At 38.2% G+C, this 16001-nt stretch overlaps 1 protein-coding gene across 1 annotated transcript in view; it reads right to left on the bottom strand.

The window, feature by feature from the left end:
* Nucleotides 1-16001, bottom strand: part of Herc4 (HECT and RLD domain containing E3 ubiquitin ligase 4) — a 768218-nt gene that overhangs the window by 167025 nt on the left and 585192 nt on the right. Inside the window, exon 23 of the mRNA XM_090378812.1 lies at nucleotides 10742-10808. Within this exon, the coding sequence (XP_090234938.1) occupies nucleotides 10742-10808 (67 nt within the window). The remainder of the gene's footprint in view (nucleotides 1-10741; nucleotides 10809-16001) is intronic.

Genomic DNA, 16001 nt, shown 5'->3' with positions numbered 1-16001 from the left:
CGGTGTTGGGTCCTCTGTTGTTTTGTATATTTATCAATGATATTGATGAAGGTATACCAGGCTTAGTGTCGAAGTTTGCAGATAATACAAAGGTTGGCAGGGTTGTTAATGACAGTAATGGCAGTGTGCTACTGTAACAGGATCTAGATAATTTGGGCAGATGGGCTAAGAAGTGGAAACTGAAGTTTAACCTTGACAAATGCAAAGTACTGCATATGGGTAGAAGTAACCCAAGGAAAACGTACCAACTGTGTGGTACTACACTTAAGGTGGTAGAAAATGAAAAAGACCTGGGAGTAATTTTGCAGTCAGATATGAAGCTTTCTGAGCAATGCAGACAGGCTGCCAGAGCAGGTCATGGGGTTTCGGCAATGATATATAGGAATTTTGCTAGCAGGGAAAAGGAGGTGATTGTCGCTCTGTATAAGGCAATGGTCAGGCCATGCCTTGAGTGCTGCGCACAAATCTGCAGGCCCATTTTGGGAAGGATGTGGATTTGCTTGAGTGTGTACAGAGAAGGGCAACAAGATTGGTGAGGGGAATGAAGGGATCCTCTTACCAAGAGAGAGGCTTAAGTTCTGCAAATTGCAGTGGCTGGAGACTAGGCACCTGCGTGGTGATCTGATTGAGGTGTATAAGGCCTTGAATGGGTTGAGCACACTGAATTCTGTTGGGATTCTTCCACTTGTTCAGATTACGAACCTAAGGAGGCATAAATTCAAATTAAGAAAAGACAGATGTAGAATAGATGTGCAGAAATTTGCCATTAGCCAGCGGTGGTTAATTGCTGGAACAAACTTCCATCTGTCGTTGTGGAAGTTGATAGGTTAAATAAATTTAAGGAGGAAATGGACAGGCATTTGGAGGGAATGGTGTGATTTTTTTTTTTTTTTTTTTGGCTGATGCTGCATAAGCTCATACACTTGCTTTCTTGCATCACATGCCACCACTACTACAACTACAAAAGTAATTATGAACAAGTATGCTACACAAAGGGATATAATGATTGAAGGAGCAGTAATTGAAAAGGTGGAGGCATATACTTATCTGGGACAAGTCATTAGCTATAACAATGATAAATGGCTGGAAGTCAAGAGAAGAATAAATTTTGGATGGATAGCATCCAAATAGGAAATAGTCACATACTGAGGAGCAATATCCTAATTTGTCTGAAACATAAAATAATGAACCAATATATACTCCTCACCATGACTTATGGAAGTGAAACTTGGGCAATCACCAAAAGAATGGAAGAGAAGCTGGGAACTACACAGCAAAGAATAGAATGAATTATATTAGGAATCAGTCTGTCAGACAAGAAGAGAAAGACATGGATTAGGCAGCAAACTCAAGTAAAGGACATTCTTATCAAAACTAAAGAACTAAAATGGTCTTGGGCAGGACACATAGCTCGAAGACATGATGACAGATGGACTAAGAAAATAACAGAATGGTACCCAAGAAGAACTAGAAGAAAACCTGGAAGACAATGACGGAGATGGACGGATGAAATTCATGAGTTTGTGGGTAGTAAATGGATGGTCATTGCACAAAACAGAAGGAACTGGAAAGTTGCTGGAGAGACGTTCATCCTGCAGTGGTTTGAAAATGGCTGATGATGATGAAAGGAGTTATTAAGGGCTAACCGAATAATTGTACTGACTGATGCCAATGCTTCAGTATTAAACCAGTCTAATACTGAAGTTACCGGTGTGAGAAGAAATGCTGTAGCCAGAGTGTGGGTGGCCCTGATCGTGGCTGATCGTGGTATCACCGTCACCAAAAATCAATAGTCTCTGCACAAATTATGCAATTTGTGTAGGTGCCTCCGTAGCCAGGTGGGAAGGAGCAGCAGTGCGTAGCAAAATCTTCTTGATTAGACCGGGGTTCGAGCCCGTCACCACCAAATACGGAGGATGCGGAAAGGTCAGGGAATGACCACCGCATATCCCGGAGCAATATGGCCTTAGTTGCTAATGCTCCTAAAAACCAAATAAATAAACAAACAAACAAGCAGTTTGTGCTAGTTTTTGGAGGGTGCTGTCGGGCAGATATTATTCGTGTCTTTGTACATCGGATGTAGCCAGGACGCGCAATCCATTGAACCATTCTTAAATTACTTGGAAAACTTGTTGATTAGACTTGCTGGAAAAAGAATTATAATACTGACTGATGCCAATGCTGCTTCTCCTATGTGGAACAGCCCCATTTCCAAACTGAAGGGAGAACTGCTGGTAGATTTCATTCACATAAAAGGTTTAAATTTATATCACAAGGAATACACAAGGTCACCCTCCTATCTTTGTTAGTTCTACTGGTCAGTCATTTATTGACCTAACACTTTCTAATCATTCATTTGGAAAATACATTCATAATTGGCAAGTTCATACATCATGGTCAAGTAGTGACCATAATGTAACAACTTTTGATGTAATGTATAAAACTGATCCTTGTCATCCAAGAACGACTTATGACTTTCTACTCTTTAAGACAAGCAATGTTGATTGGAGCTAATTCGACCAAAAATTTTGTGTTGCTGCTGTCTGATGACTTCATTATAAATCTTGAACGTTTACCTGTTTTACAACAGGTTGAGAAAACAAATCTAATAACTGCTGTTTGTAATGAGAGTTTTACTAAAAAGAAAAGAAGAGACAATGCAGTGCCTTGGTGGACATGGCAACTGACCAATTTAAGAAATGACTTGAAATCTGCTAGGCGCAGCTATCAGTGTGCTAGAAGAAGTAACAGGGATCCAGAGGACATTTGGTAGAGCTCTATAAGGCTGAAAAAAAGATTATATTTTTCCATCCACAAAGAAAAGAAAGAGCTTAGCTTGGGAACATTTGCTTCAGAAAATGAAGGAAAATGATTGTTGGGAGTTAGTCTACAAGGTTGTGGAAAAAAATTCACACTGCTGAAACTTTCTCAACAATTATTAAACCAAATCATACAGAGACATTATCTTGGCAGGAAACTATGAATGCTTTCCTCAATGAGATCATTCATCAGGATTATACATTCCCTGAATGTACAGAGCAATCTGATATGTGTATGCAACATTTAATCTATATAATATCGGTGTAAAAACACCATAGACAACTCTTAAAGGAAAAACTATGATAGTAGTGTAAAGGGCAACATTTCAACTGTATCTCATATTTTGCTCATCCATCACAATAAGTTACCAAGCATTGCACTACCTCAAATAAGTAACGCTTCACTAATAGAGAAAACTATTGTTGCTTATTCTTAGTGGTACCACAACCACCCAGATGGCACCATTTCAAGGCTTACTAGCCTTTCATTGGTGGGTGGGCAGGCACCCTGGTATTGCAAACATGACAACCCAGTTGTGAAGATAATCCCAAAAAATGAGAAATGCCAAAAGGTAATACATGACAATGTTTAAGTAAGACTAAATACAACTGGGCATAATATTTTTAAGACTTATAATTATCTATATAATATTGGTGTAAAAACACCATGACAACACTCAAAGGAAAAACTACAATAGTAGTGTAAAGGGCATCATGAAAGGTCAATTAACCTTGAAACAGTGCCATCTGGGTGGTGGTGCACACTGAGAATAAGTAACAATAGGTTTCTCTATTAGTGAAGCGTTACTCATCTGAGGTAGTGCAATACTTAGTAACTCGTTGTGAAGGATGAGCACAATATGAGATTGAAATGATGCCATTTACACTACTATCATAGTTTTTCCATAAAGAGCTGTCTATATAGTGTTTTTACACCGATATTATATAGATAATTATAACTCTTAAAAATATTATGCCCAGTTGCATTTAGTTGTTGTTATTGTTGTTTGTTATTTGGTTTTAGTTGCTAGTTTTGCAGCTGTATTCAAATATATCAAAGGATCTTTAGATTAGAGTTTAAATGCAATAAAATGTTGTTCACTATACACTATTTCTATAAACTATTGTAAACTTTTCTCTTCTATTTCAGGGGATGTCTATTTCTCTTGCCCTTATCTTCTATCCAACTTTCCCTTCCCTTCCAATCCCCATACTTCTCATTCTTATCTCCATTTCTTTTCCCTAAACACCTTGGGGCTCCAGGCTTGCCTGATAGCCCCACTAAGAGTCTCTGGTAAAAAGTAGTCCCTGGCATGCCTCCTCATGGCTAAGGTTGAGAGTCGGGGGCAGGGGACCAGGTGTCTCTTGCCCACTGGCTGTGAAGTCACCAGGTGCTGGCACTCAACACAACAACACACATACTTAACACCTGCCGGCCATGGCTTTATGCCTTTTCAGATGTTATCACAGTATATAGGGGAACCCTAGAGACCGCAATTAAAACAAACACACCTTGTCCTTCTCCTATTTGATTTTGGCATTTGGTGCAATTTATGCTCCATCTTCTCGCTCTTCAACAGATTTATTACTTCTACCTCATATATATATATCAGATAATTTTGAGTTTTGTTTCGCTCTGCATTATTGCCGTACTACTGGCTGATGTTTTTATTTTAAATATCATATTTATTTTAATTATCTGATATAATTAGGCATCATGTGGAGGATGTGCATTTGCTGCCTCTAATGATAGCTACATAGCCATATTTATTTATTTTTATTACTTTTGCCTAACTTTTACCTCAAATAATATAAATTAATGGTAGTAGTGGGTTGATATGCTAAATAAGCAGCGCCTGTGCCGCCATCTATTCTTTTCCTTTCCTTTCTATTATATAAGCTGGTTAAGCTTGCATTATGTCAGTGGTGTGGCTCTGATCAAGAGTGCTGTCTGTTCTATAGATTATTTTTCGCTGCATAAGGACCACCGCCATGCAAATTCCTCTGCATTGGGTGATCTATCGAAGAATGGAGGGGTGGTTTGGTTCTTCGATATTTCTGCCTTTGCGATGATTTGTATAACGATTGAAATGCAGCGATTCCATGACCATTATTGGCCTCGTGGTCCTCCGTCGATATGGGGCATGATGGTCAGTCTATCTTTTTGATATTTTAGTTTTTTGGTAGTTTCTTTAACCCTTTTTTGGTGATATTTCACGTCTTTTGGAACTGGTACCTTCGAGGGGGGTACCGCTAAATTATTTATAATTGGCATTATTTTAAATTTACATCATTTTTATTAATTGGGTTTAATGACTTAATTGACTAAATTATACAGGGGATTATCGACTACCTTTTTTGTCCTATTATCTCTACTTTCCCTTCCCCGTTTGTTTATTTTATATTATTTTGAGTTTTGTTTCGCTCTGCATTATTGCCGTACTACTGGCTGATGTTTTTATTTTAAATATCATATTTATTTTAATTATCTGATATAATTAGGCATCATGTGGAGGATGTGCATTTGCTGCCTCTAATGATAGCTACATAGCCATATTTATTTATTTTTATTACTTTTGCCTAACTTTTACCTCAAATAATATATATATATACACACACACTTTTGTATCCTGTACTGCCTGCTGCTGCTGCTTTGCACTTTCAGGTACAACTGTCATATTACTTTTATCTCTCAACTATCACTTAATTAACTTTTCACCCCATTTTTATCCTTACTGCATATTGAATGCATAATATAATAATTTTTATCCAATGCATAATATATAGATAGCTAGATCTTTTCTTGAATCCACATTATGGAAAACCAAAGAAATTGGCTAATATGCCCATTAATTGTGACATTTTTTGTTTATGAATTATGATACTGATCTTGATCTGATTCAGTAATAAGTTTTGTATAAAAGAACTGATTAAAAGGATAATTCAAAAAATACCCAACCCATTGTAGAGTTTCTTGCAGAGCAACAGTAGAAATGATTTTGAAGATTTGTTTTGTATTTTCAGTTTTATTTCAGTTATTATTATAAATATAATTATGAGAGTTACTGAAAAAAGTTATCTACCTCACTAATAAAGAAAAAATGCAGCCTAATTTTTTCTCAATATATTTCCTAGAATTCAATACATCTCCATTTTGAGTGCAGAGAGGAAATAACTTGAAAGGGGAAAAAAAAAAAAAAAAAAAATCGTTCCTCTGGTCTCCGAAAAAGTTATTTACAGATTCCTATACATCATCAACACTTGAAACTTGATGCCACATAGGTCCTTCTTCAGATTTCTAAAGAGGAAATAATCATGGGAAGTCAGACCAGGACTGAAGCGAGGGAAATATAAGAAAACTCTTATTCCCGCATCTGACCTTTGAACAGTTATTAAAATTTCTCATTCGATATTGACCTTCATAACTTAAATTGACAACATCTGAAAGCGGCTAGTGTATACAATATCTTTAAGTAATCCAAAAAACAGAAATCCAAGAATCATGCATGTTCAATTATGAACATATGCTACGCCCAGGAAAATGATGTGCCGCCTTCTTTGTAAACAAAGTGCTAATGGTTCGTGTTTTGTTTCCAACTCCATCATTCAACAAAACTGCTGGACATCTGGGTATATATGGCCAGTGCTACTATTGGAGAGTTATAATCAAATTAATACTTACAAATTAGGTTAGCATTAGTTGAGGCATATAATGCAAGAAAGCAAGTCTATAACAGAACATCAGCCCAAAAGAAAAAAAAAAAAAAACACCTTCCCATTTCACCCATTCGGTCACTCCAAATGTTTGCCTAGTTCAGCCTTAAATTTTTATTTAAGTTACCAACTTCCACAACAACAGATGGAAGTCTGTTCCAGCAATCAACTACCCGCTGGCTAAAGGCAAACTTTTGCACACATATTCTACAACTGTCTTTCCTCAATTTGAATCTATGTCCCCTCAGGTTCTTAATCTGAGCAAGCGGAAGTATCCCTTCAGCACTGAGGCTGCTCAAACCATCCAAGGCTTTATACAACTCGATCACATCACCTCTCAGGCACCCAAGTCTCCAGAAGCTGCAACTTGCAGGACTTAAGCCTTTCTTCATAAGTGTACCCCTTTGTTCCTTTCGCCAATCTTGTTGCCCTTCTCTGTACTCATTCTAGCAACTCTACATCCTTCCTAAAATAAGGTCTCCAGACCTGTATATAGTACTCAAGGTGTGGCCTGACCACTGCCTTATACAAAAGGATAATCACCTCCTTGTCTCTACTAGCAAAATTCCTATATATCATTAACAAAACCCCATGACTTGCTCTGGCAGCCCATCTGCACTGCTCAGAGAACTTGACATCTGATAGCACAATTACCCTCAAGTCTTATTCATTATCCACCTCTTTGAGTGTAGTACCACAGTTGGTACGTTTCTCTTGGGTTGCTGCTACCCATATGCAGTACTTTGCATTTGTCAATGTTAAATTTCAGTTGCCACTTCTCAGCCCATCTACCTAACTTTTTTAGATCCTGTTGCAATATCATACTGCCTTACTGCCATTAACAACCCTGCCAAACTTTGTATCATCTGCAAACTTGGACATTAAGCTTGATATCAATCATCAATATCATTGATAAATACACAAAACAACAATTGGCCCAGCACCGAATCTTGGGGGACTCTACTAATAACATTATTCCATGTAGAGTCGTGTCCATTTATTACCACTCTCTCTGCTGTCTCCCATTGAACCATCCCTTTATCCATTGCAGTAACTTGCCCTTAATGCCATGCCACTCCAATTTGTACAGCAGTCTTCCATGTGCAAAAGTATCAAAAGCTTTCCTGAAATCCAAGTATATCATATCAAAATTATTTTTTGCATCCAGTTCATTTGTGACCACATTATAGTATCCAATTAAATTGGTCAGACAAGACTTCCCCTTAACAAACCCATGCTGTGTCTGAACTATTACTGCTGTCTTGTCTAGATGATCCTGTATCACCTCTTTAATCAGTGACTCCATTATTTTCCGGGGAACAGAAGTCTATAATTATTTGTGTCACCCTTTGAACCCCCTTTGCGAATTGGGGATACATTTGCACATCTCCAGTCCATGGGGACCTCCCCTGACTGTAAGGATGCTCTCATAATTATGGCTAAGGGTTTGCTTACTTCCCTTGCTGCATCCTTCATTATAATTGGATAGATTCCATCTGCCCTAGGTGCCTTTTTTATGTTTAACTTCAACAATTTCTCCTCCACTTTGCTCTCAGTTATTGCAAAATCACTTATCTCACTGTTAGAGTTTAACAATCTTGTGGCAATCCTCTCCTTGCATAATTCCTGATGTGTGAATGTAGATACAAAATACTCATTCAGTTTGTCAGCTACTTGAGCAGGATCATCAATAGTCAAACCATCTATGTTAAATGGACCAATCTGATTTATCTCCTTCCTTCTAGAGTTTATATAAGTAAAGAACTTTTTGCATCATTTGACAAAGATTTCTCTTAATCTGCCTTCGCCTGCCCAACCTCCTTTGTAACTTGATTACAGACTAGCTTATATCTTCCATAGGCTGCTGTGTCACCTGATAATTTATATGCATCCCACACATATTTCTTTTCTTCCACAAGCCTCATTAATTCATCCAACACCCATTTAGGCCTGAACCCTGCACAGTATTTCTTAGTTGGAATGAAAAGCCTAGTAGCCTTCAAAATTAAGTCCCTGAAGGCTTCCCATTTAGAATTCACTGTTGGTAATATGATCAGTTGATCCCACTGTTTAGAATGTAAAAACTGTCTGAGACCACTGTAGTCACTTTTACGAAAACAAAAACCCTTCCCTTTACCTTTGATAGTAGTTACATCCTTAAGTAAATCCCATATCGGTACACTGTGATCACTGTCACCTAGTGGTTCCTTTATCTGCAAATTCTTAATGCATGAATAATCACTGCTGATACTCAGATGAAGGGTATTACTCCCTCTGGTTGCCCCTCGAATATGTTGCTGTAGAAAACAATCCTCCGATAAATCCACAAAAGTCTTGCTAATGTTTGAGTGACCAACCCACAAGTTCCAGTCAATATCTGGAAATTTAAAATCAATCACCCATTACAAGACATTATGATTTACTGGCCCATTCTATTTATTTGCACAACTGTTCATTGTACTCATCAGGCCTATAACGTACTCCTACTCTCATTTTCCCTTTCCAAGTGTTTATGTCACACCAAACAGACTCAACATTGCACTGTCCACCTGTGTCAACTGGTTGCACTTCTTTATATTTTATGTGTTTCTTAACTAACAGCATAACCCTCCTCCCCATTTGTTCCATGATGAATTCTCCAGCAACTTGCTCTCTAGGCTGCTGCTCATTACAATAGAAGCAGTGCAAGAATCACTTTAACCTCTGCCACTGTTAATTTATTAGTCTCTGAATCCCCCCCAATCTAGCAGTTTTCTGACCCACCTAACACTGCCTCGATAGCATCAGCAAATATTCTTGCACCCTTTCTATTTAAGTGTATCTCATCCTTGTAGAAGAAGTCTCTCCTGTTAGCCACCACAGACCATGCTGAGAAAAATTCTACTCTGTGAGCCTTGCACAATTTATCTGGTGCCAAATTGATCTGTAATTCTGCCCGGACATATACTCCCTCCCATCGTGTCCGGGCAGAATTACAGACACTTTCAAATTTAACCCTAACTCACAACCTTTTTTGCAGCATTGACCTGTTCTTGTTAAGTAAATCTGCAGATCTCTTACTCTTAAGGTCATTAGTGCTAACATGTAAAACAATATCACCTTTTGTGCCCTTAAAAGATGCTATCTGCCCTACAACGTCATGAACTATTCCCCCTGGCAGACATATCCTGGTCCTGTTCCACCTATTCTTTTTTGCATAATATATTCCTTGTCTCTCTGACAAAAGAGTCACTGACAATAACTAGTTCCTGTGGGACCAATGCATTCTGCCTTGGAGATTGCCTTTGTGTTGCCTGATGCACAGGAGTGAGCTCTGGCATTGAGTTGAGCAGCTGAGAGCTTGATGGTTCACTCATATGATGGAGCTTGATGGTTCCTTCGAGGGAATTTACCTTACACCTCAAACTCTCGTAGATGCCCATAAGAACGTTGTGTTGGCACCTAATTTCTTCACAGTCTCTGCACCTTGCAGAGACTGTGAAGACATCCTCCTTTTCTAGATCATGTCCTGTTCTAGACAAGTCTGCAAACATTTCACATTTCATGCATTGTTTTAGACTGTGATACACTGGAGAATCGCCCCCTTCAGTTTTCCTGCAAGCCACAGCAGTCTGGCTATTCTGTGAACGCTGCTTTGCTGCTCTAGTTTAGGTCATGATTCATTAAGTATAATTTAATTAACTTTAATAAGATTAATAAATTTTACTGATTAATTCATAAAACTATACTAATCTAACAGATTTATTTATACAGTGCTACGTTTTTTACTATCTAATTTTACGTTAAACCTTGTGCTATTCCGTATAGTATAACAATCGCGGCAAGTTACAAACATAAAATCTACAGATACAAAGTATTAACTTTCAAAATCGCTATCTAAATTGAAAAATAAACCACGGAGCTTGGCTAGTAAAGCTCTTCTACATCAGGGTGCTATCACTTTCTTTAATGAAAAGCATAATTTTAATCTACTCATCTGATTAAAATCATGTTCTTATAATCATGTAGTGCTTTGTGTTCCTTTGTTTCTGTTATAACTTGAAGTTAATTTATAGTCACCCTATACTGCATTTAGAGATGAGACAAATATTAAGAATCACGTATAGCTAGAGGAAAAATATGTAGTACATATTGCAAATCAAGAATTATTAAAAAAATAAAATTTGTTGCTTTAAATTCATACGTTTTCAACATGAATTTTAGCAAACCTCAAAATGTAAAAGGAAAATCTCTTCCATGTCATCACCTTCATATAGCAGTATATCTTGTAGTCCTCTATACAAAAATAAAGGAAAGAATAAAAAATAAATTATTTAGCAATTGTACCATAAGTATATACAGAAATGCATAAAGATTTCGATTGAGATCTAATGCTTATTAAGCAAAGTTAAAGGTATAAACCAATATATATTGTAAAACTAAAGGCAGATACTTTTAATGAGTGTTCTGTTATTCAATTATAATAATTATGATATTTTGCTTAAAAATCCCTTTTATTATAAAATTTAGAAAAATATGCATAACAGACAAGACAGTTTAGCCAAATGATGAATAAGATTAAATGATCTACTTTAAAAGACTTTGGCTGATATGCTATATAATCTATTTCTCTCTCTTTTTCTCTTTTTAATTAGCATTAGCAGAGGCATATGATGCAAGAAAGCAAGCTTATGAAGCATCAGCCAAAAAAAAAACCCTTCCACTTCACCCCTCCGTTTGTTCGAAATACCTGTCCAGCTAAGCCTTAAATTTATTTAGGCTATCAACTTCCACAACAAGGGATGGAAGTCTGTTCCACCAACCAACTACCCGCTGGCAAAAGGCAAATTTCCGCACATCTATCCTACATCTGTCTTTCCTCAATTCGAATTTATGCCCTCTCAGGTGATTATTCTGAGCAAGAGGCAGTATCCCATCAGCATTGAGCATGCTCAAACAATTCAACGCTTTGTACACCTCTATCAGATCACCTCGCCGGTGCCTAGTCTCCAGACACTGTAATTTGCAAAACTTAAGCCTTTCTTCGTAAGAGCAACCCTTCGTTCCGTTCACTAACCTTGTTGCCCTTCTCTGTACTCGTTCCAGCAGCTCTATATCCTTCTTGAAATGAGGCCTCCAGACCTGTATACAGTAATCAAGGTGCGGCCTGACCATTGCCTTATACAAGGGAATAATCACCTCCCTATCCCTGCTAGAAAACTTCCTGTATATCATTGATAAGACACCATGAGCTACTCTTGCAGCCCATCTGCACGGCTCAGAGAACTTCATATCTGCCTGCACAATTACCCCCAGGTCCTTTTCATTCTCTACCACTGTCAGTGTAGTACCACAGAGTTGTTCTGGGGTTGCTGTTTTCCATATGTAGTACTTAACATTTGTCAATGTTAAACTTCATTTGCCACCTCTCAGCCCATCTGCTCAACCTTTCCAGATCCTGTTGCAGCAGCATAGCGTCAGTAGGTCCTTAACAACCCTGCCAACCTTTGCATCATCTGCAAACTTGGACAATTTGAGTAGTACTGTAGTAGGAATCTGTTAGCATAGTATAGTATTGGCAATTAATCAATTAAATTTATAAATCCATTCAATTTTTATTGTTAATTAAATTGTATTTAAACGGAAATCATGCCCCATACTAGAGCAGCAAAGCAACATGCACAAAGTAGCGAAAGTTCTGTGGTTCAAGGGAGAATCAAAGGGGGAGTGGATTCTCCAACGCACCACAGTCTAAATTAATGCGACATGTTTGTGGATCTCTCTCAAATGGGACATGATCTAGTCATGGAGGATGTCTTTGTGTGTACTAGGTGCAGAGAATGTGAAGAAATTAGGTGCCAACACAGTTCTAATTGTCGTCTATGAGAGCTTTGAGTCGGGTAGATGCCCTCAAAGGAATTAAAATGGGTGGTCCATCAAGCTCTCAGCTGCCCAACTCAATGCCACAGCTCACTTTTGTGAACCAGGCAACACAGTGGCAATCTTCAGGACAGAATCTGCAGATCCCACAGAAGCTAGTTATTGTTGGTGACTAATTGAGTGTATGTATGTCTGTCAGGGGGCAAAAGATGACGATGCTGTAGAGCAGATAGCATCTTTTAAGGGCACAAAAGGTGATATCATTGTACATGTTGGCACTAATGACATTAAGTATAGGAGATCTGTAGATTTACTTAGCAAGTAGGGTCAATGTTGAAAAAAAATTACGAGACAGGAATTCATTGAAGAGGCCTGCGGAGTCACGAACACTTTGATTCATCTATAATGCTAAAACACTGATACAAATCAATAAAATACCAATAAAATATACTGACTGTATATTAAAATAAAATAAGATGATATAATAATAAGAACGAAAAATAAAAATATGAAAAATATAGAAGTGCTAAAAAGATGTTTTCTAAAACTATTTGTAAAATTACTAAAAACCACTAAAAACATATCACGAGTTAGGGTTTAATTTCAAAGTGTCTGCAATTCTGCCCAGATAGGATAGGATAGGAGGGAGTATATGATGAGATATTACGTGTATCCCATCCCTTCTACAGGGATGGGATACACGTAAATAGAAAGGGTGCAAGAATATTTCCTGATGCTATCGAAGCAATGTTAGGTGGGTGAAAAACTGTTAGCTTGGGGGGATTATTACCTAGCCATATAGTGCAAGGAAGCCTGAGGCTTATGGTGCACCAGCTAAAAAAAATTTCAGAGTTACCCTGAGAGAGAGAGAGAGAGACAGAGAGAGAAAAAGAGAGAGAGAGAGAGAGAGAGAGAGAGAGAAGAGAGAAAGAGAGAGAAGAGAGGGGGGAGAAGTAGAAGGGAATCACCAAGAAAGAGAAGAATGATGATATCCAGCTCAGCACCCAGGGTGTGCCAAGCCCATACTCACCAGATGTGACCCCCTGGATTCACAGACTAATAGATCCGCAGGCACAGGTGGAAATAATTCTTGCACTGCTTCTATTGTAATGAACAGCAGCCTGGAAAGCAAGTTGCTGGGGATTTTTAACAGCTGCTGGGAGTCATCATGGAACAAGTAAATACATGGGCTGTGTTAGAATGGAAGACTACTGTACAGATTGGAGCAGTATGGCGTTATGGGCAAGTTGCTACAATGGATAAAAGGATGGTTGAGTGGGAGAAGACAGAGTAGTAATCAATGGATACTGCTCTATGTGGACTAATGCTATTAATGGTGTCCCTCTGGGTTCACAGTTGGGCCTATTGTTGTTTTGTATATTTATCACTGATATTGATGAAGGTATATCAAGCTTAATGTCAAAGTTTGCAGATGATACAAAGGTTGGCAGGGTTGTTAATAACAGTAATGACAGTATGCTGCTGCAAGAGGATCTGGAAAAGTTGGTTAGATGGGCTGAGAAGTGGCAATTGAAGTTTAACATTGACAAATACAAAGTACTGCATAATGGTAGCAGTAATCCCCTGAGGGAAATGTACCAATGGGTGGTGTTACCCTCATAGTAGTGGAAAATGAAAGAGACCTGGGGGGTAATTGTGCAATCAGATATGAAGTTTTCTAAGCAGTGTAGACAGGCTGCCAGAATAGGCCACGAGGCCGTGGCAATGATAGACAGGAATTTTTACAGCAGGAATAAGGAGGTGATTATCTCCTTTTATAAGGCAATGGTCAGGCCACATCTTGAGCACTGCATGCAGGTCTGGAAGCCTCATTTTAGGAAGAATGTAGAGCTGCTGGAATGAGTACAGAGAAAGGCAACAAGATTGGTGAGGAGGAAAAAAGGGGTGCCCTTATGAAGAAAGGCTTAAGTTCTGCCTATTGCAGCTTCTGGAGACTGGCACCTGTGAGGTGATCTGATTGAGGTGTATATGGTCTTGAATGGATTGAGCAGGCTCAATGCTCATGGGATTCTTACTCCTCAGATTACAAACCTGAAGGAGCACAGATTCAAACTGAGGAAAGACAGTTGCAGAATAGACAGTTATAGAGTAGAATTTCCATCTGTTGTTGTGGAAGTTGATAGCTTAAATAAATTCAAGGCAGAACTAGACAAACATTTGAAACAAATGGATAAGTGAAATGGTTTTTTTTTGGGCTGATGCTGAACTTCTATAGATTGTAATTTTCAGGAATTACATACGAAGGAAGATTGTTCCAGAAAACGGAAGTTGAATGAATAAATGAGGAAGAAGAAAAGTTGGTTCTGTGAGTTTGAAGTTGGACAGTAAAAGGACGTTCACTGGTTGCAACGTGTTTGGACTGCTTGGAAAAGAGAGAGAGGAGTCATTAACTCGCCTAACTGACCGCTTTAGAGTTGAATCTAGAAGCCTGAGAGAGGTTTTGGGGGCTGCGCCCCAGATGTGGAAATAATATTACATGGTAAGCTGATTTGAGATTTATACAGAGTGAACAGCCAAGAGTAACGCCAAGAGCAAAATAGAAAACCCAATTTTTTAGATGCAAAGGAAGCAATATTTGTAATTTATAATGTGCTTATGAAAAGAGAGAGATTAGATTAAGCTCCAATATAGATTACCTCTATTGGATATAATCTCCAATATGATCTGACCTAGAAATCAGAATATCATCGAAGATGAGCACAGGAGCAGAAGAATCCTTTTTGTGAGATATGACAGGAATGAGTTTTACAAGAATTGAAATCAATAAGCTATCTTGGCCCCAACTGGAGAATTAGCTGGAGATCAGCATTTAAGGAATTGGTCATAATATTTGGGAAGTTGAAGTTGTTTGTGCAGTGCAGAGATTCTCAAACTGGAAGGTGGAATGCAATGTGCTATCATCAGGAAAACTATGGATAGGATTTCCGGTCAATGGAAGAAGGTCATTAATATACAAGAGGAAAAGAGTGGGAGAAAGAACTGAACCTTGGGGAATACCAAGCATTAGTGAAGAAGTTAGAAGACAGAAAGCCATCTGCCATCACCCACAGTATGTGGACAGAGAGAAAACTGGATACCCAATTGCAAAAAACAGATAGCAAACAATAAGATGGAAACTTATTTAGAAGACATTTATGCCAAACAAGATCAAAAGCCTTTGAAATGTCAAGAGCAACTTCTTGAGTTTCACCATACTTTTCCATTAAATTTGCCCTTAGATGGGTAACACAAGCCAGAATATCACAAGTGGAGCAACACTGACAGAATCCATGCTGGCAATCATCAATCAGATGAAAGTTTTCTAGATCGTTTAGTAGTTGATGGAAAAATTCTCCATTACTTGAGAAAGAGTAGAAGTAATTATAGTGGGACAATAATATGTCACCTTTTTAGGAATTGGCTGGATATGAGAAAATTTCCAACCAGAAGGAGAAACACCTTTGGAATAAGAAAGTGAAAAAAGGAGACACAGAATAGGAGTAAGTTCAGGAGCACAGGTTCTGAGAACAAGTGGAGAAGAACCATCAGGACCTGGAACTTTCTTAGCATCAAGATTTGTCAAAATGCTTCTGATATAATTTTGATGGA

The sequence above is a fragment of the Mastigoproctus giganteus genome, chromosome 8, assembly GCF_048544385.1.
Source record: "Mastigoproctus giganteus isolate SK-2022 chromosome 8, ASM4854438v1, whole genome shotgun sequence".
NCBI classification, from domain to species: Eukaryota; Metazoa; Arthropoda; class Arachnida; order Uropygi; family Thelyphonidae; genus Mastigoproctus; species Mastigoproctus giganteus.
Note: the sequence above shows the minus strand (reverse complement) of the source record. Positions and strands in the feature narration are given on the sequence as shown.